At 42.5% G+C, this 26,070-nt stretch overlaps 1 protein-coding gene and 1 non-coding gene across 2 annotated transcripts; both read right to left on the bottom strand.

Annotated features, from left to right (window-relative positions):
* Nucleotides 1–354: 354 nt before the first annotated feature.
* Nucleotides 355–461, bottom strand: LOC116872128. Its single transcript, XR_004383594.1, has one exon. It is a non-coding gene; the product is annotated as a U6 spliceosomal RNA (small nuclear RNA).
* A 3,730-nt stretch (nt 462–4,191) lies between these two features.
* On the bottom strand, nt 4,192–25,632 carry SPG21 (SPG21 abhydrolase domain containing, maspardin). Its single transcript, XM_032864711.1, has 9 exons — nt 25,422–25,632; nt 21,823–21,909; nt 18,982–19,143; nt 15,082–15,162; nt 13,999–14,144; nt 9,122–9,230; nt 8,345–8,452; nt 6,184–6,324; nt 4,192–4,917 (listed from the first exon to the last, which is right to left on the bottom strand). The coding sequence occupies exons 2-9, from the start codon at nt 21,883–21,885 to the stop codon at nt 4,801–4,803; spliced, it is 927 nt and encodes a 308-aa protein (XP_032720602.1). The 5' UTR covers nt 21,886–21,909; nt 25,422–25,632; the 3' UTR covers nt 4,192–4,800.
* Nucleotides 25,633–26,070: the final 438 nt, after the last annotated feature.

The following is a 26,070-nucleotide window of genomic DNA, read 5'->3' as shown; positions in this document are numbered from 1 at the left end:
TAAATTAAATCTTTAAAATAAATAAATACATATATTAAAAAAAAAAAAGGTAGTCTATAAGATGGGGAGGGGTCTCCCTCTTCGGAGGCGGCCCTGACCGGTCAGTCAATTCTTGAGCCTGTACACTGGGGGTGGTCGCTCTCTTCAGAGCCGGCCCTGACTAGTCAGTCTGACTTCTAATGCTTAGCATAGAATAGAGCTCTGCATAACTTTCACCTTGTCTCAGTCTGGTTCCCCTGACCAATCAGTCTAACTTCTAATACTTATCATAAAATAAAGCTTTAAATAACTTTCACTTTGTCTCAGTCTCGTTTCGTTTAATAACGGACCTAACAGTTGTCTTTTTTTTTTTTTTTTAATATGGAACGCTTCACGAATTTGCGTGTCATCCTTGCGCAGGGGCCATGCTAATCTTCTCTGTATCGTTCCAATTTTAGTTTATGTGCTGCCGAAGCGAGCACCAGTTGTCTTAGTTTTACTAGCCCTATCCAGAGGGTCACCTCTCCGGAGAAACAGGGTCTAACAGAACTTTCTGGGGTGGCGGGAATGTTCCAGATCTGGGCTATTCAATGTTTACTCCTAGCCAGCCACATGTGGCTGCTGGGTACTTGAAGTGTGGCTAGTGGGCCTGAGAAACCGAATGTATAGTTTAATTTTAATGATCAGAAATTTAAATAGGCCTCTGTGGCAAGGGACAAGCATGCTGGGCAGCCCAGCTGGTCTGGAGCTTTGCTCTCGGGTGCCAGGCCAGCACAGGCTGCCCTGTGGCTCGGCCACACTGGTGAGAGCGGGGCACCCCAAAGATTCGACTCAGGAAGCCTCCCCAGGGTGTCACAGGTGTGGGGAATTATCTGCGCAGGGCAATAGCTTGGAAGTTCTGCCTCCAAGCACTTTCTAATTGGCGCTCTCTCACATGTGGCACAGCTTGCTGTGGCCAGTTTAGGAGCCCACGTCTAAGAAAAACTCCCCACAGATCTACCCGCTGGGCCTGAGTCCTGGGAGGGAGGCAGGATAAAAGCTGTTAGAGCTGAAAGGGGCTTCAGCTGTCACACAGGGCCAGTGGGAACTCCCAGTAGTACAATCCTCTGAAAGGCAGCTGCCATTCTATCTGCCCAAATGACAAATGCATTAGCCCTCTGACCCAGCAATCCCACCAGGAGGAATTTATCCTACAGATAAACCTGTAAACACTATACTAACACAAATGCGAAAAAATGTAGCAGAAAACTGTGTTGTGCAGAGGGGGTGCATGGGAACTCTGTGCTTTCTGCTCAGAGTTGTTTTTTTTAACTGTTCCTATTAATAATTTTTAAAAACCACCCAGAACTTAAGAAAAGGCGGCTTTGAAACCAACCTGTTTCACATGCAGTAACCTGTAGGCCTGAGGCTTCAGCGTTCACAGCCAGATTCAGACCACCCCCCTCCGCTCCCCGTGTAGCACGCAGACCTCCGTGCCCTTCCTCTGCATATGTTGTGGTTTTTTTTGTTTTTCATTTTCTTAAGTAGGCTCTACGCCCACAGTGGGGCTTGAACTCATGACCCTGAGATCAAGACCTTGGTTGAGATCAAAAGTCGGAGGCGCAACTGACTGAGCCATCCAGGCGCCCCCTGCACGTACTTTGTCGAGGGGGAAGAACCTTCTCTTCCATTTATTCCATTTAGGAAATGTATTTGTACCACATGGGACTTAGACCATTTATGTGGATGAATTCTGCAAAATGAATTTTGTATTTTTTCAAGACAAAAAAGCAAGTTCTTAAATAAAATTGAAATGTTGAAATTCATCTTTCACATTCAAGATCTGTTTCTTTCGTTTGGGAGACATATGGCAAAATTTCAAGTCAGACAAGCTGTTGTGGATTGGTTCTGTAGAACCACACCACTCAACTCACCACGGCCGGTCAATATTTACTGAGTGTCTTCTGTGCCAGACAGTTTGCTGGGATTCAGGATGCAGAGCGGAGTAGCCACAGTTCCTGCCCTCTGGAAGCTTGTGATGTGCAGCAGGAGTGTGGGGGTTGGGGGGAGCTGGGATACCAATAAGGTACCATCATGTGGTTGATGTGATGATGGGTGTGTTCAGAGAATGACGGGATTTGTTCTTCCTCGGGAAAGGTAAAGAGGAAGGGGAGGAAGGTCCAAGAAGCTCACAAAGAAGACAGAAATGGGGAAAGCACATTCCAAGCAAGAAGCACAGTCTGTGCAATGGTATAGTGGTGAGGAGATGTATCTATTTGGGGAGTGGTGTGGTTGGGACACAGGAAGCATGGAAGGAGGAGGAGAGATGAGCTGGAGGGGCAGGAGGGCCCCCGCTCTTTCAGGCTTTGAAGAGACTATTTCAATGGGGACTCCTAGCTCCAGAGACCCCTACACAGTCCACTGGTGCTTGGTCAGGCCTGTGTCATAGCTCAGCTTCTTCTGTGCCCAATCTGCTTCCTGCCACAACTTTCTTTTGATCCTAAATAACCACCTTGCTCCCAAAGCTTCATCTCGGTATCTGCTTCAGCCTAAAATATGGGGATATGGGTGGGATCTAAGATGGCTGAGTTTCTAGCTGGGGAACCTGAGGAACAGCGATACTGGGAATGGAGTTGTTGGTTTAGGAGAGAAGGGGCAGGTCTGGGCAGTGGGGACATGGGTGTGCCTGTAGAAGTCTGGCCTGATAGGCCTGTTAGGCATTCAAGGGCAGCTCAGAATCAGTCGGGGCTGGAAATGGCAATCATCAGGGCCTTGAGCCATGGAGTAGTTAAAGCTGTTCGGGGGAAGTGGCTCACACAGGGAGAATTCAAACAGAAAGTAGAGGGCAGTCCCACAGTTCACTGCTGTGCCAGATGAGGAAGGGGCTGCTGACCACGTGCAGCCTGGCCCTGCCCACAGCTCCCTATTGACTGAGAAGTAGCCTTAGATGCTAACAGTTAAAAACTGTTAAATGTTGGGGCGCCTGGGTGGCTCAGTGGGTTAAGCCGCTGCCTTCGGCTCAGGTCATGATCTCAGAGTCCTGGGATCGAGCCCCCCATCGGGCTCTCTGCTCAGCGGGGAGCCTGCTTCCTCCTCTCTCTCTGCCTGCCTCTCTGTCTGCTTGTGATCTCTGTCTGTCAAATAAATAAAAAAAAATAAAATCTTTAAAAAAAAAAAAACTTAAATGTTAAAAACATTAAGCTCTACATTCATGGCTTCCAGATGTTTCCATAACTCCTGACTGTTCTCAAGTCACAGGGCAGTCAGAGCAGACACTATGTGGCAAGATCACTGCTTTTAGGGATAGTCAGACCCAAGTTGGTATCCCAGCTCTGCCCTTCCTGTCTTGGCCACTCCCAGTCTCCATGATCTCACCTATAATATCAGTTTAATCAGGGTTGTGGTAGAGATGAAATCAGAAATAGTATGGCTAATTCAATGTTCTGAAAACTTGGAAAGAAGCACTGATGCTGATTTTTTGGTCTTAAATTATACCCCAGAGAAACCAAATAGTTGATGAGGGTAAGATTTAAAAAAACAAATTTGAGAACTCTAGTTAATAAATGGGAAGATAAAAATGAGAGTTATTGTCACTGCTCTGATAGCATAGCACGTCTCAGCGGGGATCAGGACTGGCAGCCGAACCAACCGTGGGATTCCCCAGTGACTGGAGCTGGCTGACCCCACCCAGTCATCTTCACCACAACTCAGGACAACCAGGTTACGTGCCTCCCGAGGTGACACCGTGGGAAGCTCACAGCTCTGCCTACGAAGTGTTCCTGCCCAGAAGACTGAATCTGAACCTGAATGATCCTCTAAATGTAACTGCCAGTTTAGGGCAAATACCAGGGACAGAGAAACAAGTTAAAGGACACTGTGAGGCTGCAATCAGCAAAATCCAGGCCGTGGGGAATTCTATAGAGCAAATGAGCCTGTTTCTTCTACAGAGTAATGGCAAGAAAAAAAAAAAAAAAGGAATTTACATTCTACAAGAGATTTAAGAGACATTCCCACTGAGGAGGAGACAAGAACCTATGAAAAGTACCTGACACATACTAACAGCTCAGTAAATAAGGGCTACCGTTACTTGACAAGGAGCAAACTGCAGCTTAGTGAGATTAAGTAATTTACCTAATGTCACAAAGGACTGGCCAACAACACCACGGCCTGCTTCTCAGAAAGTCCTAGGTCTATGTAGCCCAGTTGGGCAGCTACAGTAATCACCAAAGCCACTCACTGAAATTGAATTTTTATTCCAAATGACTGTAATGGCTAGAAAGACAACAGATAAAACTCAAAATGATCTGCTTAACCGGAAATTAGAAGTAGTTGATTTTGTAGGAGAGCAAACGGTAGGGTGACAGAGAGCCTTGGCACTTGTGATAATGGTTATGACCAAGAAAGCATAAAAATAACCAATGTCCTTCCAATACACAATCTGGATGTGCAGCATTTACAGCAAATAACATAAAAATAAAGAGAGGAGGAAAGAAAGGAAAAGGAAAAAGAAAAAAATAACTTCACAAAACCCCAAACCTCAGAAATTAACATTCCCTTAAGAACACGATGGTGAGAAGACTTTTGGTAGCAAAATTTTCACAATTCTTAAAATGGGAGTCTTCAAAAGTACTTCCTCAAATTCAAAAGCTAAAAAAAACCGAAGAGTTACACTGGCTCAGAAGAGCTGCTGCCTGTCACAAAGATGACAAACAGTCCTACTTCCAAACACAGTGACCACCGGCGAACCCGACCACGGAACGGGGAGGCCGCCCAGCAGGCACTCCTGCCGCTGACTGTACAAGAACTCTCTGGACCACTCGTCATCAACAGGCGAAGCCGCAGCTACTGCTCCTCCTGACTGAGGCTAAGGCTGCCTTTCTGCACCTCCAGTTCCTCGGCGCTGACCATCGACGGGTCAATGGCCGCATATTTGGTTCCGTGGAATTGCAGCAAATGGATCTATGGAAACACAGGATCGTTATTTTCATTGCCACGACAGCACAGAAATGTTTTGTACTTCTAAAATTACAGAGGAAGAGGGGCGCCTTGGTGGCTCAGTGCGTTAGGCCTCTGCCTTCAGCTTGGGTCGTGATCTCAGGGTCCTGGGATTGAGCCCCGCATCGGGCTCTCTGCTCAGCGGGGAGCCTGCTTCCCCCTTTCTCCCTGCCTGCCTCTCTGCCTACTTGTGATCTCTCTCTCTCTGTCAAATAAATTAAAAAATATATATATAAAAAATAAATAAATAAATAAAATTACAGAGGAACACATGCCGATTACAGAAAAGCTAGAAAACACAGGAAAGTCAAAGAGGTATTTTGAAAAAACCCCAATGTGGGATCTTTGTTCCCTATTTCCTGTGTGACAAGTCTCTCCAAGTTCCTATAAACTCTTCATCAGCACTTTCAACGGTGGCGCGCTCTGTGAGTAGGTGTTTACCCTCCTACTTTGCTGCTGCGACTCACGTCCTCCCCATCCTCTGCTGTTCTGAGTAAGACCGTGATGACTGTCTTCGAGATTTTTTGAATTTCGGGTCCTCTCCTTAGGATCCACTGCCACAAGCAGATGACAGGACTAAAAGACGTGACTGGGTTTTGAAGCTCTTGATACTTCTTGCCAAACCACCAAAGCAATCATTTCTCACTATTTTAATTAAGCCCATTTGGGTAGAGGGTGAAGGGGCAGTTTTTGTTTTTGTGTGTGTGTGTGTGCGCGTGTTTTTTTTTTTTTTAAAGTTTTATTTAAGTAATCTCTACACTCCACGTGGAGCTCAAACTCACAACCCCGAGATCAGGCGTCGCATGCTCTTCTGACTGAGCCAGCCAAGCACCCTTCCCTGTGTGTATTTTTTTTTAATGCATCAGAAATGGATCAGAAAGCTGCTTCATGAAGGTGTTCTGCTCTGACTGAATTCACCGTATTCAGGAGGCAAGGTCACATCATAGGACGTGGCTACTTCGGTATGTGTGGATGTGGGCCTGCTCTTCTGAGAAAAGAGACGGTAGGCAGAGAGTCACTCAACTGTCTCTAATATACCCAGCTGAATTCTGCTATAAATCATTAATGTAAACCACCTTTTTCAAGTGAATGCCTCATTCCTACAGAGAACTCTGTAGTTCTCTTATTCTACCATCAAAAAGAAAGAAAGAAAAGAAAAGAAAAATAGCTTTATGTTTCAAACCATACACTTTGCGTTCAAAGTGCTCTGGCTTCCAAGCTGGGACTTACCTGTACATAAAGATTCACCTCTGCACTTCTGCACAGGTATGGGAAATTGCCTCCTGTTTTAAGGTGAGCCCTCCGGGCATTAGGATACAGTTTGTACATTTCTTCTTTAGCCTCGGTTGAAAGTGCACTCTGGTCAAATACCTTCAAAAAAAAAAAAAACAAAAACAAAAAAAAAGCCACAAAGCTGAAGCTTACCAGTATTTTAATATGTTCTTTGCACATTGTGGAACGTGCCTCCCAAAGCATTTCTTGCTTGTGAAGAGATACCGCTGAACCCCTGGCCATCTCCTACTCATCCCTGGTGACTTCTAACTCCAACATAAGCTACAGATTCTGTTGTCAAACGTCTCTTGCATTCACTGGAGGAAAATCCTGTCATGAATTTTTTCTCCTCAAACACAGCTGACTAAACTGAAAGAATATTAATAGTGAAAGCCAATTAATTTCAAAAAGATCACTAAAATCCCAAAAGAACTTTTACTTTATTACCTAAAAACAGTTACATAAGTAGTATATGCTCAGTGGAAAAAAAAAAATCCCCCAGAATTTTTAAGAGTATAAGAAAAAGTCCAGATGTTTTCCTGGGGGAACCATTGTTAGCAGTTTGGAGTATATGATTCTAGACATCTTTTAATGCCCACATAAACTTATGTTTACATACAAGCAAATAAGCTTTCAAAAAGTAATTTTTTAAATGAAGCACACATAAAAAGCATCTCCAATGTGCTGAAGCTTATACACCATTTTCAGTGACCATGTACCCAAGTGGTGAGCTCAGCTTGGAAAGATGGGCAAGCAGTGCAAATGTACTGAGGACCAAATATTTTACCAAGAATACTGAAAACCTCATTCTGTGTCATGGCAAATGTCAGAATGTAGAGATTCCAGTTGAGAATGAGAAGCTATTATTTACATACTTGTAATGGCTAATTTCCTGACAAAAATCAATTCTTAAAAATATGTTGATTTTAGCAATACATCCATTTATGAGGCAAAGTTACATGGAATGCAAGTTACATGATTTAAAAAAAATAAGCCAAAACACAATGGAATACCACTTTGCATCTATTAGCATGGCCATTATAAAAAAACAGGAAATAACAAGTGTTGGGGAGGATATGGAACCACTGGAACCCTTGTGCATTGCTGGCAGGAATGTAAAATGGTACAGCCGCTGTGGAAGATGGTAGCATGGTTCCTCAAAAAGTTAAACACAGAATCACCATATGGCTCAGCAATTTTACTTCTAGGTACAGACCCAAAAGAAGTGAAAGTAGGCATTCAAACAGGTATTTGTACACCAAGACTCAGAGCAGCATGATTCATACTAATCAAATGGTGGAATAACCCAAATGCCCATCAACAGACGACTGCATAAATAAAATGTGGTATATACTAAAAGAGAATACTATTCAGCCTTTAACACATGCTATAACAGGAATAAACTTTGAAGACATTCTGCTAAGTGAAATAAGCCGGACACAGAAGTACAAATATTATATGATTCCACTGACAAGAGGTACACAGACTAGTCAAATACATAGAGATAGTATATAATATTATATATAATATGTAATATTGGTTACCAGGGTCTGGGAGGAGGAGGGACTGGTGAGTGCTTAATGGGTGCAGAGTTTCAGTCTGGGATGATGAAAAGTTCTGGAAATGGATGGTGGTGACAGTTTCATAACACTGCAAATGTACTTAATGTCACTGAACTGTACACTTCAACATGGTTATAATGGTAAATTTCATTTGTGTATTCAACCACAACTCAAAAAATATAAGAAGCAAGCTTTTGTGCCTATTAGACTTTATGGAATTCTTGATTCTCTGCCCTGTGAGGCAACTTTTCTTCGCTGCACATATCTGGAGATGACAACAGCAAAAATACATCAAAATGGGTAAGGACTACCAAGCCTGTTTATGTTTATTCTGATTTCAAGGGTGTTATTCCTACCAGGGAAAATATGGGATAAGCAATAAACTGACTGTTTTAGAATTGAAAAAGCTGGGGGAGGGCTGTCCAAAAAAAAAAAAAAAAAAATCCAAGGCAGCATTTGAAGAGGCATACTGAAAAATTATAAAATAATTATGAGGAAGCTCTTGATATATACATTTAAAAAGGTAAAGCATCTATTTTACTTAAAAGGAAGCTTACATCCATAATGGTCACAGGGATGTCCCGAATCTTATGAGGTTCCACATAAGAATTCTGACAATTCAGGGTAAGTCTTGAAGCCAGTTCACTCTGCCCCAAACTTTCCAGCTGCAGGAAGAAACACAGGCAAAGTATTTGGGTTAATTTTGTGCCTCACGTTTACATTAAATCCACAGCTGATAACTGTGCTTAGAAAGGTGGCATCATGTGTGGTGGGCCACGTCATCTGTGAGGAAATATGATGTACCCGGGAGACCAGCACTGGTCAACATTTTTAAGAGATTTTGGAGCTGGAAGAGACCTCAGGAAAATCATCTAGCCCCATAGCCCCTTAACTGCAAGTGTGCAGACTCGCTACTTCAGACTCCCTCAGGGAGAAGGAGGGGTGAGTAGAGTAAAAATACAAATTCTCAGACCCAATGCCCAGGGATTCCAGTTCAATGGGCTGGCGAGGCTTTGGAATCTGTATTTCTTTTCTTTCTTTTTTTTTTTTTTTTAAAGTAGGCTCCATGCTAACCCTGAGATCAAGAGCCGCATGTTCTACCAGCTGAGCCAGCCAGGTGCCCCCAGAATCTGTATTTTTAAAAGCTCCCCTCAAGTGATTCTGATGAATTACTTACCAGCAGTAACATCTGTTGATGTACTAAAGTAAATATGGAAGACTGCTTAACAAACATCTCTAATACATACTCAATGAGACAGACAGATCATCAGGAACCAAGAAGACATGAAAATTCCTAGTACAAGATGGCCCCCTTTTAATGCCATGATCCTTACCCTGTCCACCATAAAATCAATAGCATCAGCCATCATAGGGTCCACTGGGCCAGATGAAAAGTTTCCGAGAACGATTTTTTTGAGCATAAATGATGGCATCAGCCAAAAGCTGTAAAACAAAGATCTGGTAATTTAAATCTGCAAGACTACACAAAAATAGCAAATATTCCATTCACTACTATAGCTTTGTATTAGCTAGGTACTTAGGATCTAAAGATAAAAAAAGCTGGTCTCTTCTTTCAAACAGCTGCTTTTGAAGCATCTTGTTTTTACATATATTTTCCCAAGCTCCCAAAGAGTTATGGTTTAATATGATCAAAGTTTTATTTGAGGATTGAGAATAATTATAAGCAGTATTTCAAATACCTTTACCAAGGTAGACATTTTGATAATTCTGAGATTTTGTTTTAACTAACTGGCTTTATTTCTAATGGCTAAACTATTTCCTTTGGAAAACTGAAAACTTGGGGCACCTGTGTGGCTCAGTCAGTTAAGTGGCGGGCTCTTGATTTTGGCTCAGGTCACTATCTCAGGGTCATGGGAGTTAAGCCCTGCCTTGGGCTCTGTGCTCAGCAGGGAGCCTGCTGGAGATTCTCCCTCTCCCTCTAACCTCCTCACCTTCTGAAATAAGTAAATAAATCTTTTTTTTTTTTTTTTTAAGATTTTATTTATTTATTTGACAGAGAGAGGGAGATCACAAGTAGACAGAGAGGCAGGCAGAGAGAGAGAGGGGGAGGAAGCAGGATCCCAGCTGAGCAGAGAGCCCGATACGGGGCTCGATCCCAGGACCCTGAGACCATGACCCGAGCCAAAGGCAGAGGCTTAACCCACTGAGCCACCCAGGCGCCCCTGAAATAAGTAAATAAATCTTAAGGAAAAAAGAAAGAAAACTGAAACCTTAAGATCTCAACCTTCAGGTTTCTATCACCTTTTGAATGACTGATTATTTCAAAATAGCAAAATGAAAGAGTTATTGTACCTCCCGAAGTTTGCTACAAGCAGATTCAACTGGACTAATTCAAAGCAATTCAATCTACGAATTTCTGTATGTGATTTTTAGTTGGTATTTATTCCATTAATTACAAATGCTGAGAGCCGCTGTCTAGGGCAAATACTACTTTCTTTAAACCTATGCTGAAAATGACTTATAAAAGGAGCAGACTAAGTTCTGACTCGTGTTCTCTCCATGGAATGGCTTGTTGGAAGTTAGGTGAACTTCCCTCAACAAGCACAGCTGGCCATCCTTCATTACCTTTCTCCGTCCCGCCTCCTACGGCTTCCACATCTTCTCAAGGTGATGCTGCCTAGGTAGCCCCTGTGAGGGGCAGATCCTGTTGGTTTTGCCTGCCCCTGTAGCCTCAATGTGTGGCATGTAGCAAGCACTCAGATACCTGAATATAGCTCACATGCAGGAGCACAAAGGAGGGGCAGCCACTTTGGAAAACAGTGTGGAGATTCCTTAAGAAATTAAAAATAGTGGGATGCCTGGGTGGCTCAGTTGGTTGGGCGGCTGCCTTCGGCTCAGGTCATGATCCCAGCGTCCTGGGATCGAGTCCCGAATAGGGCTCCTTGCTCGGCAGGGAGCCTGCTTCTCCCTCTGCCTCTGCCTGCCTCTCTGTCTGCCTGTGCTCGCTCGCTCTCTCTCCGTCTCTGACAAATAAATAAATAAAATCTTTCAGAAAAAAAAAAAATTAAAAATAGAGAGGAGAACACAGGCAGCAACCTCTTCGACCTCAGCCGCAGCAACATCTTCCTAGGAACATCGCCAAAGGCAAGGGAAGCAAGGGCAAAAATGAACTATTGGGATTTTATCAAGGTCAAAAGCTTTTGCACAGCAAAGGAAACAGTTAACAAAACCAAAAGACAACTGACAGAATGGGAGAAGATATTTGCAAACGACATAGCAGATAAAGGGCTAGTGTCCAGAATCTATAAAGAACTTAGCAAACTCAACACCCAAAGAACAAATAATCCAATCAAGAAATGGGCAGAAGACATGAACAGACATTTCTACAAATAAGACATCCAGATGGCCAACAGACACATGAAAAAGTGCTCCATATCACTCGGCATCAGGGAAATACAAATCAAAACCACAATGAGATATCACCTCACACCAGTCAGAATGGCTAAAATTAACAAGCCAGGAAATGACATATGCTGGCAAGGATGCGGAGAAAGGGGAACCCTCCTACACTGTTGGTGGGAATGCAAGCTGGTGCAACCACTCTGGAAAACAGCATGGAGGTTCCTCAAAATGTTGAAAATAGAACTACCCTATGACCCAGCAATTGCACTACTGGGTATTTACCCTAAAGCTACAAACGTGGAGATCCGAAGGGGCATGTGCACTCGAATGTTTATAGCAGCAATGTCTACAATAGCCAAACTATGGAAAGAACCTAGAATGTCCATCAACAGATGAATGGATAAAGAAGATGTGGTATATATACACAATGGAATACAATGCAGCCATCAAAAGAAATGAAATCTTGCCATTTGCGACGACGTGGATGGACTAGAGGGTATCATGCTTAGCAAAATAAGTCAATCGGAGAAAGACAACTACCATATGATCTCCCTAATATGAGGGAGTGGAGATGCAACATGGGGGGTTAAGGGGGTAGGAGAAGATTTAATGAAACAAGATGGGATTGGGAGGGAGACAAACCATAAGTGACTCTTAATCTCACAAAACAAACTGAGGGTTGCTGGGGGGAGGGGGTTTGGGAGGGGGGAGTGGGGTTAAGGACATTGGGGAGGGTATGTGCTATGGTGAGTGCTGTGAAGTGTGTAAACCTGGCGATTCACAGACCTGTACCCCTGGGTATAAAAATATATTATATGTTTATAAAAAATAAAAAATTAAAAATAAAAAAAAAAGAAATTAAAAATAGAGCTGCCCTATGACCCTGCAATTGCACTACTGGGTATTTGCCCCAAAGACACAGATGTAGTGAAAAGAAGGGCCATATGTACCCTGATGCTCATAGCAGCAATGTCCACAGTCGCCAAACTGTGGAAAGATGCCCTTCAACAGATGACTGGACAAAGAAGATGTGGTTCATATACACAATGGAATATTATGCCTCCATCAGAAAGGATGAATACCCAACTTATGGAGGAGAAGGAAAGGAAAAATGAATTGGGGGCAATCGAAGGGCGAGACAAACGAAGAGAGACTGTGGACTCTGAGAAACAAACTGAGGGTTTTGAAAGGGAGTGGGTGGGGAGATGGGTGAGCCTGGTGGTAGTATTAAGGAGGGCACGGATTCCAAGAGCATTGGGTGTGGTGCATAAACAATGAAAAAAACAAAAAGAAAACAAAATAGGGGCGGTCTTGGCTTCTGGCAATTAAAACAACATTAAAATCATCAAAAATAATCAATGAGCTTTGTGCCTTGTCTGGACATGAACTCTTTGTAGCTAATGTATTGTTGCACAATTGCTCAGCAAACTACTGAGATAACATCAGGAAAAGTTTTTAAAAAGACCAGAGTACCATTTTTTTTAAAGTAAGCTATACGCCCAATGTGGGGCTCAAACCCAGGACCCAGAAATCCAGAATCGCATGTTTTACCAACTGAGCCAGCCAGCTGCCCCTTCAATTTTAAAGAGATGTGAAAATCATGAAAACAATGTTTACCTATAGCATTCGGGGAAAATCAACCTGGTCATACAGGTATGTATATTCATTGGGCCTTTTTTTCTTTTCTTTTTATTTTTTTTAAAGGGTAGAGCCTAGCCTCACTAGCAATGAAAGAAACCACATTAAGTCAGCTTTAAGGTGACTATTACATACTGATCAAATTACCTGAAATGTTATCTTCAATGAAGGGATGGCTCAAAGGAAACAAGCCCCCCACTGGTTGCCCCACAAAGCATTCCACCATTCCCATTGTTCTGGAAGCTGACTATTATTAACGTGTCATGATGTGCAAAATGTCTGCTGACAGACTAAATGTTCTATTCCCTCTATTTTTGGAAACACATCTCAAGGAAATAACCCAGAAAGGGAAGGAAAAAAAGTGATTTGTACAAAGATTTACAGTAGAGCATGATGAAGAATAGGGGGAAGCCACATGCCTAAAGAAACTGTGTCAGTCGATATATAGCAAAATAGTAAGTGGAACAAGCGGAACACTGTATTAGTTCTACAGGCTCTGTATAACTGATACTGTAAGAGCACATGAATGTACATTGAACAAAGCTAAACAATAATTCAGAATAAGAGAAATAGCTGAATTCAGAATTCATTCCAGCTTTTTTTTTTTTTGCAAAGGTGATTTTTTCTAATTTTACTTATTTAAAAAAATTTTTTAAAAGATTTATCTATTTATCTCTTTATTTGAGAGAGAGAAAGAGAACAAGTGGGAGGGGCAGAAAGAGAAAGAATCTTAAGCAGACAACCACCCTAAGCACAGATCCCTATGCGAGGCTTGATCTCAACCCTGAGATCACAACCTGTGCCCAAACCAAGAGTTGGAAGTCCAAATGACTGCACCACCCAGGTGCCTCTGTTTCTTTCTTTCTTTTTCTTTTTTTTTTAAGATTTTATATATTTATTCATGAGAGACAGAAAGAGAGGCAGAGACAGAGGGAGAAGCAGGTTCCCTGCTGAGCAGGAGCCCCATATGGGGCTTGATCCCAGGACCCCAGGATAATGACCTGCGCAGAAGGCTGACCCTTAACCACTTGAACTACTCAGGTGCCCTGACTGTTTCTAATTTTAAAAGCTAGGGTAGTTTCAGAAGATGGAAGTAGATATAACCCCTGCGCCCCCCTCCTTAGTGCAACATAAAAACCCCAAAAGTCTGCATTTTAAAAAATTCTACTGAACGAAAGTCATAATTTTGGCCAAATGTTTATATTCTTACCTGTTTGCAGTCCAAGTTTGGTTGAAGATAGAGGTGTCACTGAAGGAATTGCAGAGGATGAGGGAATGGACTCTGGGAGATTTGTGTGTATATTCAGCAAATTTCTGGGCCAAAAAGCCACCCAAAGAAGCCCCAAAAAGATGAACCTAATTCCAAACAAATACAAGAAGGATACTAAAACAATAATCAATCCTGAACATAATTACCCCTCAAAAAAGTTGTTTTAGTTATCACTAAGTGAAGAATATAATGTCATCACTAGTCATTAGATGAAATAACCATAGCAGTTCAACATTCAGGAAATATTGTATTTAAATACAATTTAGACACATCCCATCAAAACAATTTGTGTACACAAATACAAGGTAAAAAAAGAAAAAGCATTACCTATAGGTTGCACTAGAAAATGAAGCCATTTAGTAATTTATGTTTAAGAAAATTATGATTTGATAATTCTACCCCTAGGTACATACTTAAGAGAACCGAAAATGTATGTCCACACAAAAACCTGCACATGAATGTTCAGAGCAGTGTTATTTCTAACAGCCAAGCAATGCAACGATCCAAATGTGCCTCAACTGACAAATGGATAAATGCAATGTGGTTCACCCACCCGACGGGATATTATTTGACCATAAAGAGGAATACGAAGTACTGAAAACAGGCTACTACTAGGATGATCTGTGCAGACACTATGCTAAGGTGAACAAGTCAGTTAGAAAAGATGAATATTGCATGATTCCATTTATACAAAATACCCAGAAAGGGTACATTTACACAGGCAGAAAGTAGATTAAGTTGCCAGGGCCAGCAGGAGGAAGGGTCAGGAGTGACGGCTAATGACTATGGGGTTTCTTTTTGGGGTGAAAAAAAATGTTCTAAAGTTGATTGTGTGTTGATGGTTGCATCTATCTGTGACTATATTACAAACCCTAGTCACACACTTTAAAAGGGTAAATTATATGGTATGTGAATTATATCTCAAAAGAACTACCACTTAAAAAAATGAAAGGTAACACCACCCTTTACAATGTAAATGTTGCATTAAAATCACATTTAAATAATTAGTTTTAGGGGACTCACTTTATCCAGTTGTAAATGGTCTAAAAGTTTTCTGAATCCGTCACAGAATTCGAGATGGTCCCAATAAACTGGATACTGCAACTGAAATAACATTAATTAATAACTATATTCAAATGAAAAATTTAGGACTCCCATAACAGCACTTCTCATTTGCTCAAGCTGTCCTCCTTATTCAAACTATGTGAAAATAAGCTCTCACCTTCTTCTGAACTTTGAAATTCACATTTTACCTAACAGACCAATTTAAAAACAGCACACTAGTGGGGCACCTGGGTGGCTCGATGGGTTAAAGCCTCTGCCTTCGGCTCAGGTCATGATCCCAGGGTCCTGGGATGGAGCCCCAAATCGGGCTCTCTGCTCAGCAGGGAGCCTGCTTCCTCCTCTCTCTCTGCCTGCCTCTCTGCTTATTTGTGATCTCTATCAAATAAATAAATAAAATCTTAAAAAAAACAGCACATTAGTGAAATCGAATAACAATTTCAATTCACATCTATTTCCTTCCCAAATAGCTAAGAAACTCTGAGGTTCATGGATGAACAGCGCCGAACCCTTCCAAGTAAAGAAATGCTGTTTGCCCTTAAATCTACCTTAATTCTAAATTATGGCTCTAAATAAAATTCTGTCTGGGGAGAATTCCCTCTTTTTTTGGTGGCATGGCTTAAAGGGAGTAGTCAATAAAATTGTTCCTCTTTTTTAAATTGACTTAGTCATTCTGATTTCTTGTACTTTTGTGACCAAGGAAGTATGGTGCTTGACCCTAAGTAGCTTAAGAATTCCGATGAGGAGGAGGAAAAGAAATACAAGTCACTAAGTCCCTTGAGGGGATTCTAGCTTGTCACCTAAGAATTGCCCTCTCTTTAATAGTAAGTAAATGAGGGGCACCTGGGTGGCTCAGTGGGCTAAAGCCCCTGCCTTCGGCTCAGATCATGACCTCAGGGTCCTCGGATCGAGCCCCACATCGGGCTCCCTGCTCACTAGGAAGCCTGCTTCCTCTTCTCTCTCTCTCTCTCTCTCTCTCTGACTACTGCTCTGCCTCCTTGTGATCTCTGTCTCTCTGTCAAATAAATAAATAAAATCTTTAAAAAAAAATAAGTAAATGATGCCTGACAGGCTGGTTGTTTTAAGCACTTAGATTCATTCTGTCACTAACAAATCACTGGAATAGATACTGCCAAGTATATAATAGGATAATTTTAGACCTGATGGAATTATGTTACTTTTACTATTAAAAATTTCATTTGTAGGTAAGATTCCACTATTCTGACAGGATGGAAAAGAGCCTCTCCCTAGCAGAAAATTTGAGAATTTGAGTCAGATGATAGAAAAGAAAGAAGATGATGTATTTTTTCTTTTTTTATTTACGTTTTAAAAAAATGTATTTATTTGACAGAGAGAGCACAAGCAGGGGAGCAGCAGCAGAGGGAGAGGGAGAAGCAGGTTCCCCGCTGAGCAAGGAGCCTGACATGGGGCTCAACCCCAGGACCCTGGAATCATGACCAGAGCCGAAGGCAGACACTTAACCAACTGAGCCACCCAGGAGCCTCAAGAAGACATATTTTTTTTTTTTTTTAAGATTTTATCTATTTATTTGAGAGAGGGAGAGCGCATGCCTGCGTGAGTGGAGGGGAGAAGCAGAGGGAGAGGGAGAGGGACAAGCAGATTCCCCACTCAATGCAGAGCCTGGAGCCCGATATGGGGCTTGATCCCAGGACTCAGAGAGTAAGACCTGAGCCAAAGTCAGATGCTTAATGACTGAGCCACCCAGGTGCCCCAAGAAGGTATTTTTATTAAGTCTTTAATTTAAAGATATCTATGCCCTAGATAGGTAATAAAATTGTATACAACTTAACATACAGACATACACATAAATATATACAATCGAGTACAAGTAAAACTAGAAATCAGAGTAAGATCAGTGGATTGTATTAATCAATACCCTGATTATGATATCCTACTATAGTTTTGTAAAATGTTACCACTGGGAGAAACTGGGAAAGAATAAAAGGGATAGCTCTGTATTATTTTTTGACAACTACATGTGAATCTATAGTTATCTCAATAAAAATTTAAATGAGAAAAGGGCCTGTGCCTTTTAACTGTGAGATACTAAAAAGTATCTAGTACATTTTAAAATCTCATGGAGGGGTGCCTGGGTGGCTCAGTGGGTTAAGCCTCTGCCTTCGGCTCAGGTCATGATCTCAGGGTCCTGGGATCAAGCCCCACATTGGGCTCTCTGCTCAGCAGTGAGCCTGCTTCCCCCTCTCTCTGCCTGCCTCTCTGCCTACTTATGATCTCTCTCTCTCTCTCTGTCAAATAAATAAATAAAATCTTTAAAAAAAAATAAAATCTCATGGAATTAGGCACATAAGGACAAAGTAACTTTGAAGTCACCATTGGCCTTTTCTGTTTATTTTTAAGAAATCTCTACACCCAATGTGGGGCTCAACCCACAACCCCGACATCAAGAGTCACATGCTCCACCAAATGGGCCAGCCAGAAGCCCCTGGACTTTTCTTTATTCTTTATCTAGCTAATGAAATAAGGAAATCCCACGTCAAGAAGCTTGAGCGCTAAAAGAAGTACCCATCTGGAAGGCAAAGCAAATATGACCTGCCAGTTAGGAGCAATAAAAACACAGTCAACTTCAGATAGTGCTCTAAAGTGAGAGAGAAGCCTGCAGCCACTCAGTCTCCCCTAGCCCCGGCTGATTAACAGCGGCCACCAGGAAAGCTACTACCGTGTCCTGGGCTGCAGCGGCCATCTTGCTCTCCTAAAATGCTGTCCACCAAGAGGAATTTATGAAAACCCAGAACAAAGGAGGATTATGTTGCAGAGACTCAAAACACACCATATGAGGAATGATTAAAGAATGTGGAGAATTTTGCCAGAGAAGAAAAGACCTTGGGGGAAGGCAGCAGGCGGTGCTGATAATAACTAGTTTTCTCCAGAAGGGCTGTCAGGAGGAAGAACTGGGATTTGTTTTGTGTGGCCCTAGTTGGTGATGAACCCAGTAGAATTTTCAGTTACCTTCCAAGAGAAGAGATCTGGTCAGAGTTTTCTCTTCTTCAGACAGTAAATAAAATAGTAACAGCAATACTCCCACAGGGAGACCTGTTTAGGTGTTACTATTCCAGCTCCCAGAAACAACTGCCTGCTCAAAGCCGCAGAGTCTCTCCATCCCAGGAAGCCAGGAGACCAGCCTCCACTGTTACGCAGTCGGGGCATGCCACAAAACTAGTCACAAACAACAGCGACTTCCTCACCTGCGCTGCTCTCCCAGAAGGGATTTGGGAACAATCAACGGGAAACTAGATTTAGTCCAAACTCAGTAATAAAACAACAAAAACAGAAAACTTCTTAACCAAATGCTGAGATTATGTGCATTATAATTAATAAACCTCATCTCAACTGTTGAAGACTTACATTAAAGCAAGCTTTCGGGAGAGTGCACATTCATCTCCTCTGGAAGCAGCGGTGTCATGAACGAGGAGGGGAAATGGAGTCAGAAGACTCGGGTCGGTTCTCCCTACACCCCCTAGTGGCCATGACCTGCCACGATCACCCAAATGACCTGAACCTCCATTTCCTCACTGTAAACAAGGCTGATGCTTCCTACTGTTCAGATTTAAGACAATCTACGTAAAAGCTGGGCACAGAGGTTTCCACAGAGGTCTGCTCCCTCTGCTTCTCTGTGTGTCCATGTACTGTACAGCCTTCCTTCAAAAGATTTCATTTCACATTTAAGAAAAGGAAAACAGTATCTTCCTTCCATTAAAAAAAAAAAAAAAGACACCAAAAACATGGGCCATTACTATAGTTAGTCAGAAACAGAAGCACACACATACAAAAAGCCCCATTAAATGTGGACATGAATTGTAATACTGACCCAATAATACTTACAGCTATAACCCGGTAACCCCAGCCGGTCAACGCCAAGATCTGCCTGAAAAACACATCAGCAGTTCCACTGACAGGGGGGAGAAAGATCAGAGGACACCTGATATTTCTGGGGCCTGCATCATACAGTGACCATATTTTACTATCATCATCATCCACGATAATCTGGAGGGAAAGTTAGAAGAAAAGAAAAAAGGAAAAACTTATGGATTTGGTTTTATACTGTTACTTTATACTACAATTTCTCTGACAATTTTAATGTCACTGCCTTGGTTGTTACAAGGTTCCCTGGGGATCACACCAGATTAGCATGTATAATAAACTGCTTTAGTCTCTTTTTCCCTCTTCAGTGCTAACATATTACACAGAACTGCTTCATACTCTTCCAAAGAGCTGCTTTTTTTCAGAAATCAGTTTTTAATTTTCTTTCCCATCCATGATTATATGAAGCCCTATTCTGTTTACCATTAAAAAGTAAATTCTGTATATGGCATCTTATTTCTTTCCCATACTTCTGGCTGTGTGTGTGTAGGAGGCAATTTGCAAAGTCATTCTCCAGCGCTGTCCAGAGGGGAGAAAAGACTCCAGGCTCTCGGACAAATTAGGGAGAGATGGTCACACTCAGGAGATAGTTCTGAAAGCTGATCCAGACCATGCCTCTGAGGCGGGAGACTCTTCCTAGAGAGGAAGGATGCCGCAGCTGTAGGTGTCCCTGTCCTGGGAGAATGTTTCAAACCAGTCAGTCAGGTGTGGGGAGTCGGCAGAGAGAAAAACTGTCTTTCTGGGGAAAAGAGGGTAGGGAGCCTCAGCAACCCTTCTGAATTAGTAGTTCTTAACCCAGCAGGGGAAAAAAGATGAGCATTAAATAAGCTGAGTCAAGTCAGGTGCTCAGTGCTGAGTCTGGCAGATATTTTGTGTTCAGTGAGTGTTAGATATCAGTATTATTCACTGCGTAATCATTTTTGTTTTCTCTGGCTCTCTTTTTGGTGGGATTTGGAAAAGTACATTTACTGCCTGAACTTTTGCCAATGCAAATCAATATTTATGCTACTTTCCCATTAAAAATCTCAAGGTCTCCAGGTTCTGTTTTCTGAGAACTCCTAGCTGGCAGTGCTGTGGGCCCAGGGGGTCACTGTGGATGGCAACACACTCACCGAGATCACGGATGTCACTGGGAGTAGACAAATGGGGCAAGGTAATGTCCAGAGGACCCTAACAATTCGCTTTTGGACTTCCCCAGCTCACAGATGATGACAATAATATCTCATACCTGTGTTTTTGCCCTTTGTATTTTGCCACTCACCATTTTGCTTTTCATTGTTTTTTGGGTTTTTTTGGTTTGTTTGTTTTTGTTATGATTGTGATGAAAATCTCTTAACAGCTTTTGACACTACACACAGTAAATCCCGATCCTGTAGTAATAACATTCATATGAGATAAGATATTCAGATCTCCAAGATTTTCTAGGAAATTATTTCAGTAATCCATTTGAAGTAAGTTTATCACTTCAATGTTCTCAGAGTTCCCTGAATGGCAAATCTGTCAGAATTATATTTGATAATTTTAGAAGACACAGTATCTTTTTGATAATTTAAAATCTAGCACCACAAAATTTCAAGCAAACTTATCATGACTTGTGGACCAGACTAAGGTCAGTCTGGAGAACATGACATCAATGAAACTACTGGCTATAACTACTTTTAAGAATATTTCAAACTACTTTTAAGAATATTTCAGTGAGTCTGGTGTTGTCTTGGGTCTGGAGATCAGCGTGCTGAGAAAGTGAGTCCGTCAAGAGGAGCTCACATGAGTTACTTGCAGGGATGGGACAAGGTAGAGGGACCCCAGGAGCCAATTATCTTTTAGCATGACAGTGTTTCCCAGGGAACAAGAAGGAAGGGAGGCTCCTTTTGGTAAGTAGTGAAGTATTTCTGGCTTTGAAACCAGATTAATTTGATTCTAATCCAGACTCTACCAGGCTGTGTGACCTTTAACAGGTTAACCTCTCTGGATATCAGTTTTGTCATCTGTGAAATGGGCATCATTACCCACTTTGTTAAACCGTTCGAAGAATTAAATAAAGTATCCAGGAAATTCTACAACACTGCTGGTTATATAGCAGATACTCTGTTTATAATTGGAGGAGAACTGTATCTCAAATTCTATATGGAGAAAAGTTCTGTTATTAATTCAAACCTGCATGGTGCTTTCACAGATGTCTACCCTGACAAAATGATTATAATAGAGACACAGAAGATTTTCAGATCACAGTAACTCTCATACTTCTGCAAAGGGATCAGCAAAGATTTTGCTCTGTGGCTTAACTAGCTTTTGTCTAGTGTGATCCCCAAACATTTGTGATTATTTAGGGACTCAGAGTCAACAGTCAAATTTCAATACAAGTGCTTGGGGTTTTTGGACATCCCAGGTAAATAAGGTTTCCTGAAGATGACTACCACTGCAAACAGAGGACCTATAATTTGACCCAAAGTAAATCTTAAATCTGAGGAACAGTAAAAGGCTTTATAACAGAATCTGACCACACTTACTATGTAGTTGCTGTTACTGCAAGCTTTCCCCTAAACGGAGTACATATACTCCTGCTTGCTTGGATACATAAAAGCAATTATAAAATAATGAGTATAGTTATACATACTTTTACTCTTGAATGAGTCTCAAAAGTTGACTGCACTTGACAAAGAAGAGGAGAACTTTATGCTCTGTAGCCCACAGTCACGATACTTGGCAATAACCTTTGCTCTCAAACACTACGAAGGCATAACATCTCAGTCACAAAAACAAAACACAAGATTTTGAGAAGAGGTGTAGTAAAACCATACATACCTTTTTAAGGGGAACTGTACTTCTAAACCAGTTATAATCAGGAGAGACTTTAATCTCTCCCATGATTAGCTGAAATGGAGGTTAACCCTGAAATAAAAGCATGTGATGTTTCATGTCAAGAATTCATGTTTACATCAGAACTAAATGTAGACTCTGGTCTAGCTATACCAACAATACCTTAAATGGTAAAACCAAGGAAATGGATATTTTACTTCTTGTATATACTTAAGCTACAGAAAACAATTTGGTGAAATCCTATACTCATAGAGCAGGATAGGGCCCTTGACAGATAAAGACTCCAACTCCCTCGTTCCTCTAGATGAAGAATCCAATCTAGAAAACTTAAATGACTTACCAGAGATCCCATGGCTATTACAGAGCTAGGACCAGAGGCAGGGGAGAGTCTTTTCTGACATCAGACTGCCTGCCCTAGTTAAATGACTGCAAACTCTGTTGACAGTATCTTAGAAATCTATTTTAACAAAGATGTAGAATTATAGGGAACAGTCCACACTAGAGAAAGGAGGTTATGTAAGCGTGCCTCCTGATCACTTCACAAAATGCCATAAATCTAACTCTAGTGGAATATAACTTCAGAACTTCACATGTAGTTCTTAATGCAAAATACAGGAAGATTTGCTGTTCACCTTGGTGTGATTAAAAGTGATATAACCTCCTCTGAAAGATCTGTGATAAAATACCAGAATAGGCTTGAAGGCACGGTATCTAGCAACAAAACATTTGCCTTTAGAAAAAATTGGTGATTTCTAGCTTTTATAGCTCTGTGACCTTGGAAAAGTCACTGACCCTCTTTGGGCTTGTTTTGTCATCTATGACTGTTTCACCACTGTATCTCCAAAGTCTAGAATAGGGCTTGGCACAGAGGTGTTATCCATTGACAAAATGGATGACTATGTCCTAAGAAGACTGGATCAGGCCATCCTAAACTCCCTCTGACTCAGCCCTGTAAGCGCTTCGGACTGGCTGGGCATCTTCAACTGAAAGGCTGCCCCTCTTTGCTAAAGCATCTGTGTTATGTCATAATAAGAAACTGAAATTACAGCTCTCTGTTGCAGATTCTTATTGCCAAATGAGGAACTTCAACCCACTGGTTTGGAAGGATTCAAATACTTGCTGTTCATCCTGTCCTCTACCCCTAGGGTAAGTCTGGATTTCCTAATAGGGCTAGGATGTGTTCATGACCACTAGACTTAACTCCTGGGCTGACTCTGAATTGTCATTTTAGAGGTTCTCTGGACTGGCTAGGAGCTGGGGACTCTAAACCCAATGAAACTCTTCCCTCTTGGCCTCCCACATCTGCTGTCTTGGGAGTACAAGGAACTAACAGTCTTAACAGTTACCTCTAACCTTGCGGGGTTACTAAACTAAACCCCAAGGAGATGGCAAATGTAGACATCCATTACTAAACCTGACTTACAACCCTGACATTGTAATAATGGTCTGTTCTCTCAAGGCTAGGATGGTGATTTTAGAAGTTTGTTAAAATCATAACTTGTTCTAAAGAGTACCGAGAATATCATTAGCCAGTCTTAAGCTGAAATCAGTGTGCACAAATGCAGTTATAATTCATACTGGAATAAAGAAAATCATTCTCTACATATCCATTTTCTCTGAACAAATACTAACATGTTAAAAAAAAATCTAAGCCATTTATCGACTCAGCAGATTTATAGAACACCTAAGGCCCTTAAAGCCAAATAGTTAGCTTCTAGATTTGTCAAACTTGGGACAAATTATTCAGTTTTGGAATCGGCTGCAATGTACAAACCAAACTATCATAAAGATCACACACAAATCGTACACATACAGATACAGATATACACAGGCACACACATTCACTGTCATCCACTTCTTCCCACAGCAATAAGTAGAAAGATGTTCCTTACCACAGTCCGCGGTATTATTCACAACCAACTCAGCATTATAGCTTTTTATAACTAATCTCACTAGATGGAAAGATTCCACCCAACTGTGACTACATTTTTGTAGGGGCAAGTGATTTTAACACTTGTGCTAGTTTGGCAGCACATGAAAGGTAAGACAGATACCAAACGTTGCATTTGACCAACTGACGTCTAAGTGGGGGGAAAAAAACAACTCACTGCTGCAAAGGCAAAGCAGCTGTGAGTGGTATGAAAAGGAAGTTTGTTCTCCTAGCTCTCTTTCATTCTCTAAAGGGGTATACTTTTCCAAGTCACAAGAGGAACATTCTGCATATGGGGAAAAAAAAAAAAGTTAACTGAGATTGCGACCAAACTGGTCAGTATTAAATAAGAAAGAATGCGGATCAAATGTGGACTGATTTGATCTCTCACAATTCAATTCTTCCACAAAAACAAAAGCACCTGTTCACGCTGGTGGGAAAAGGGCTGCAGAGATCAGCCTCAATCTTGCCTAAAGAAACCCCTCCTCAAGGAGAGCTTTTGACACCCAGTTCTCTCTAGCCCTTGAGGTGCTAGACAATAAAATTGCCAATTTTGAGTGTGCACCAAGAATTACATGCACTTATCCCTCAGGGTTTCAACAGAACCTGCCAGTTTACAATCAGCGAGATTGTCTTTAAAAATGTTTAAGTCACATAACCAGCTTAACTAGTCAGAGGTTTTTGGATCCTTTATCTCAATCTGTAGTTGATCCACATATGGACAATCTGTGATTATTAATACCAGCAATAAGTAAATATTAGAACCTGAGAGTCTCTAGGTGATCCAACTGGCTTTTTTTAAGGGCAAGTCTCCATAGCTCACCACACCAGTAGAGAGCTATCCTTTTTTCAGATCTCTTCAGGGGCAGATTTATCCCTATTCTCTTCGGGAACTTACTCCATTATTGTCTAAACCTCATGGGAGGAAAAGCTGCCTACTTGACATTTCTTCGGTGATACCTCACCTTGTGCTGTCTTGGGATAAAAGCTCTTGGAAATTTGCACACAGCTATTAAGTTACTCCTGAGTCTCTTGAGTCTTTCTGCTACAAGGAGCTGGAACATTGCGCGAGGAGACAAAGAAGCAGAATAAATGCAGAATTTATAACTCCCCAGGAAAACCAGAAGAGGAAAGGCAAAACACTAGTCCTGCTACCTCCCTCACACCTGGCAATGACAAAGACATTTGTCACTTTCAGGCTGAGGTGCAATCTCCAAAATAACTAGTTTCTTTCTGCTCAGAGTTCTTAAAAGTTGAAAAACATATTCCTGGACCGCAGCAGTGTATCCCCAGGACCGGATTATAGTAGTACGCTCCGGTCCAGCGCCCCCCACCCCACCCCACGTCAGATGATCCAAACACAGACCCCACCCACCCCCAGTCCCACCGTGAAAGCCTCAAAAAGGCAGGGTCACAGGTACACCGACCACGTCAGGAACCCAAACTCGACTTCAGACAGACAGACACACACACACACACACACACAGAGGGACGTGCGATCACGTGCATGGTCACATGGACCAGCCCACTAGGGTCCACACTAACAAAGTCACACCAATGGAGGCAGCCGCGCACACTACATACACACCCACCTGCAAGCCTAAACACATCACACACCCACACCCCGCTTCCCAGGCCCTCACCCACCCCTCACCTGCCGTGGCCTCCCCCACGTCCCTTTCCCTCCTCCCCAAGGCGGCTCTTCCCTCCAGTAGGAGCGCGGGCCGTGGGGGTGGCTGGGCCCAGGTCACCGCCGGCAGCTGGAGCACTCAATACCCGCAGGCGCCGCGAGCTGTGGGGGCGAGCAGGAGGGCGGGCCTCCGAGGGGCGGGGCGCGCGGCCGGGCGAGCCTGGGCCACCGCGCTCCCCCTCGCCGAACGGTTCGCTCAGTGGCCGCGAGCCTCGCGCTTCCGGGTTCGGAGGAGGCGGGGCCACGTTATGAGGAAGGGGCGGGGCTGCGTGGCTCCGCCGGTCACCATGACGACAGGACGAGCTGCAGATCTAGGTGAGTGACTCCGGGCGCTCTCAGTTGGTCCTGCCGGTTGGGGATCGGTGCCCGCCTTGGAGGTGGCGGCGCGCTCGGGAGGAGGTCCGAGTTGCCTCTGGGTCAGCTCTAGGTCACCCATTCGATCGGGCACCGAGGGAGAGACTGTGAGAGTCGGGGGCGCCTGAATCCTTGGGACCTACCTCTGTCTTCAGTTCGCGCGCTCCTGGAGGAAGCAGGTGCGGACCGCTTCTCTCCGCCATGTAAAGCTTTGGGGGACCCCTTTGGGTTACAGGCTTTGGTGAACAGCGCTTTGTAT

Source organism: Lontra canadensis, unplaced genomic scaffold, assembly GCF_010015895.1.
Source record: "Lontra canadensis isolate GAN:19392208 unplaced genomic scaffold, GSC_riverotter_1.0 scaffold28, whole genome shotgun sequence".
In the NCBI taxonomy this organism is placed as follows: Eukaryota; Metazoa; Chordata; class Mammalia; order Carnivora; family Mustelidae; genus Lontra; species Lontra canadensis.
This window is presented reverse-complemented; position numbering and strand designations above follow the sequence as displayed.

Coding starts and splice junctions, on each gene's coding strand:
- SPG21 (XM_032864711.1), bottom strand. CDS start 21,885: ATGGGAGAGATTAAAGTCTCTCCTGATTATAACTGGTTTAGAAGTACA. Junction 19,144..21,822: donor GTACAGTTCCCCTTAAAAAG/GTATGTATGGTT, acceptor CTTTCCCTCCAG/ATTATCGTGGATGATGATGA. Junction 6,325..8,344: donor TCCCTGTGACCATTATGGAT/GTAAGCTTCCTT, acceptor TTTTTTTTGAAG/GTATTTGACCAGAGTGCACT.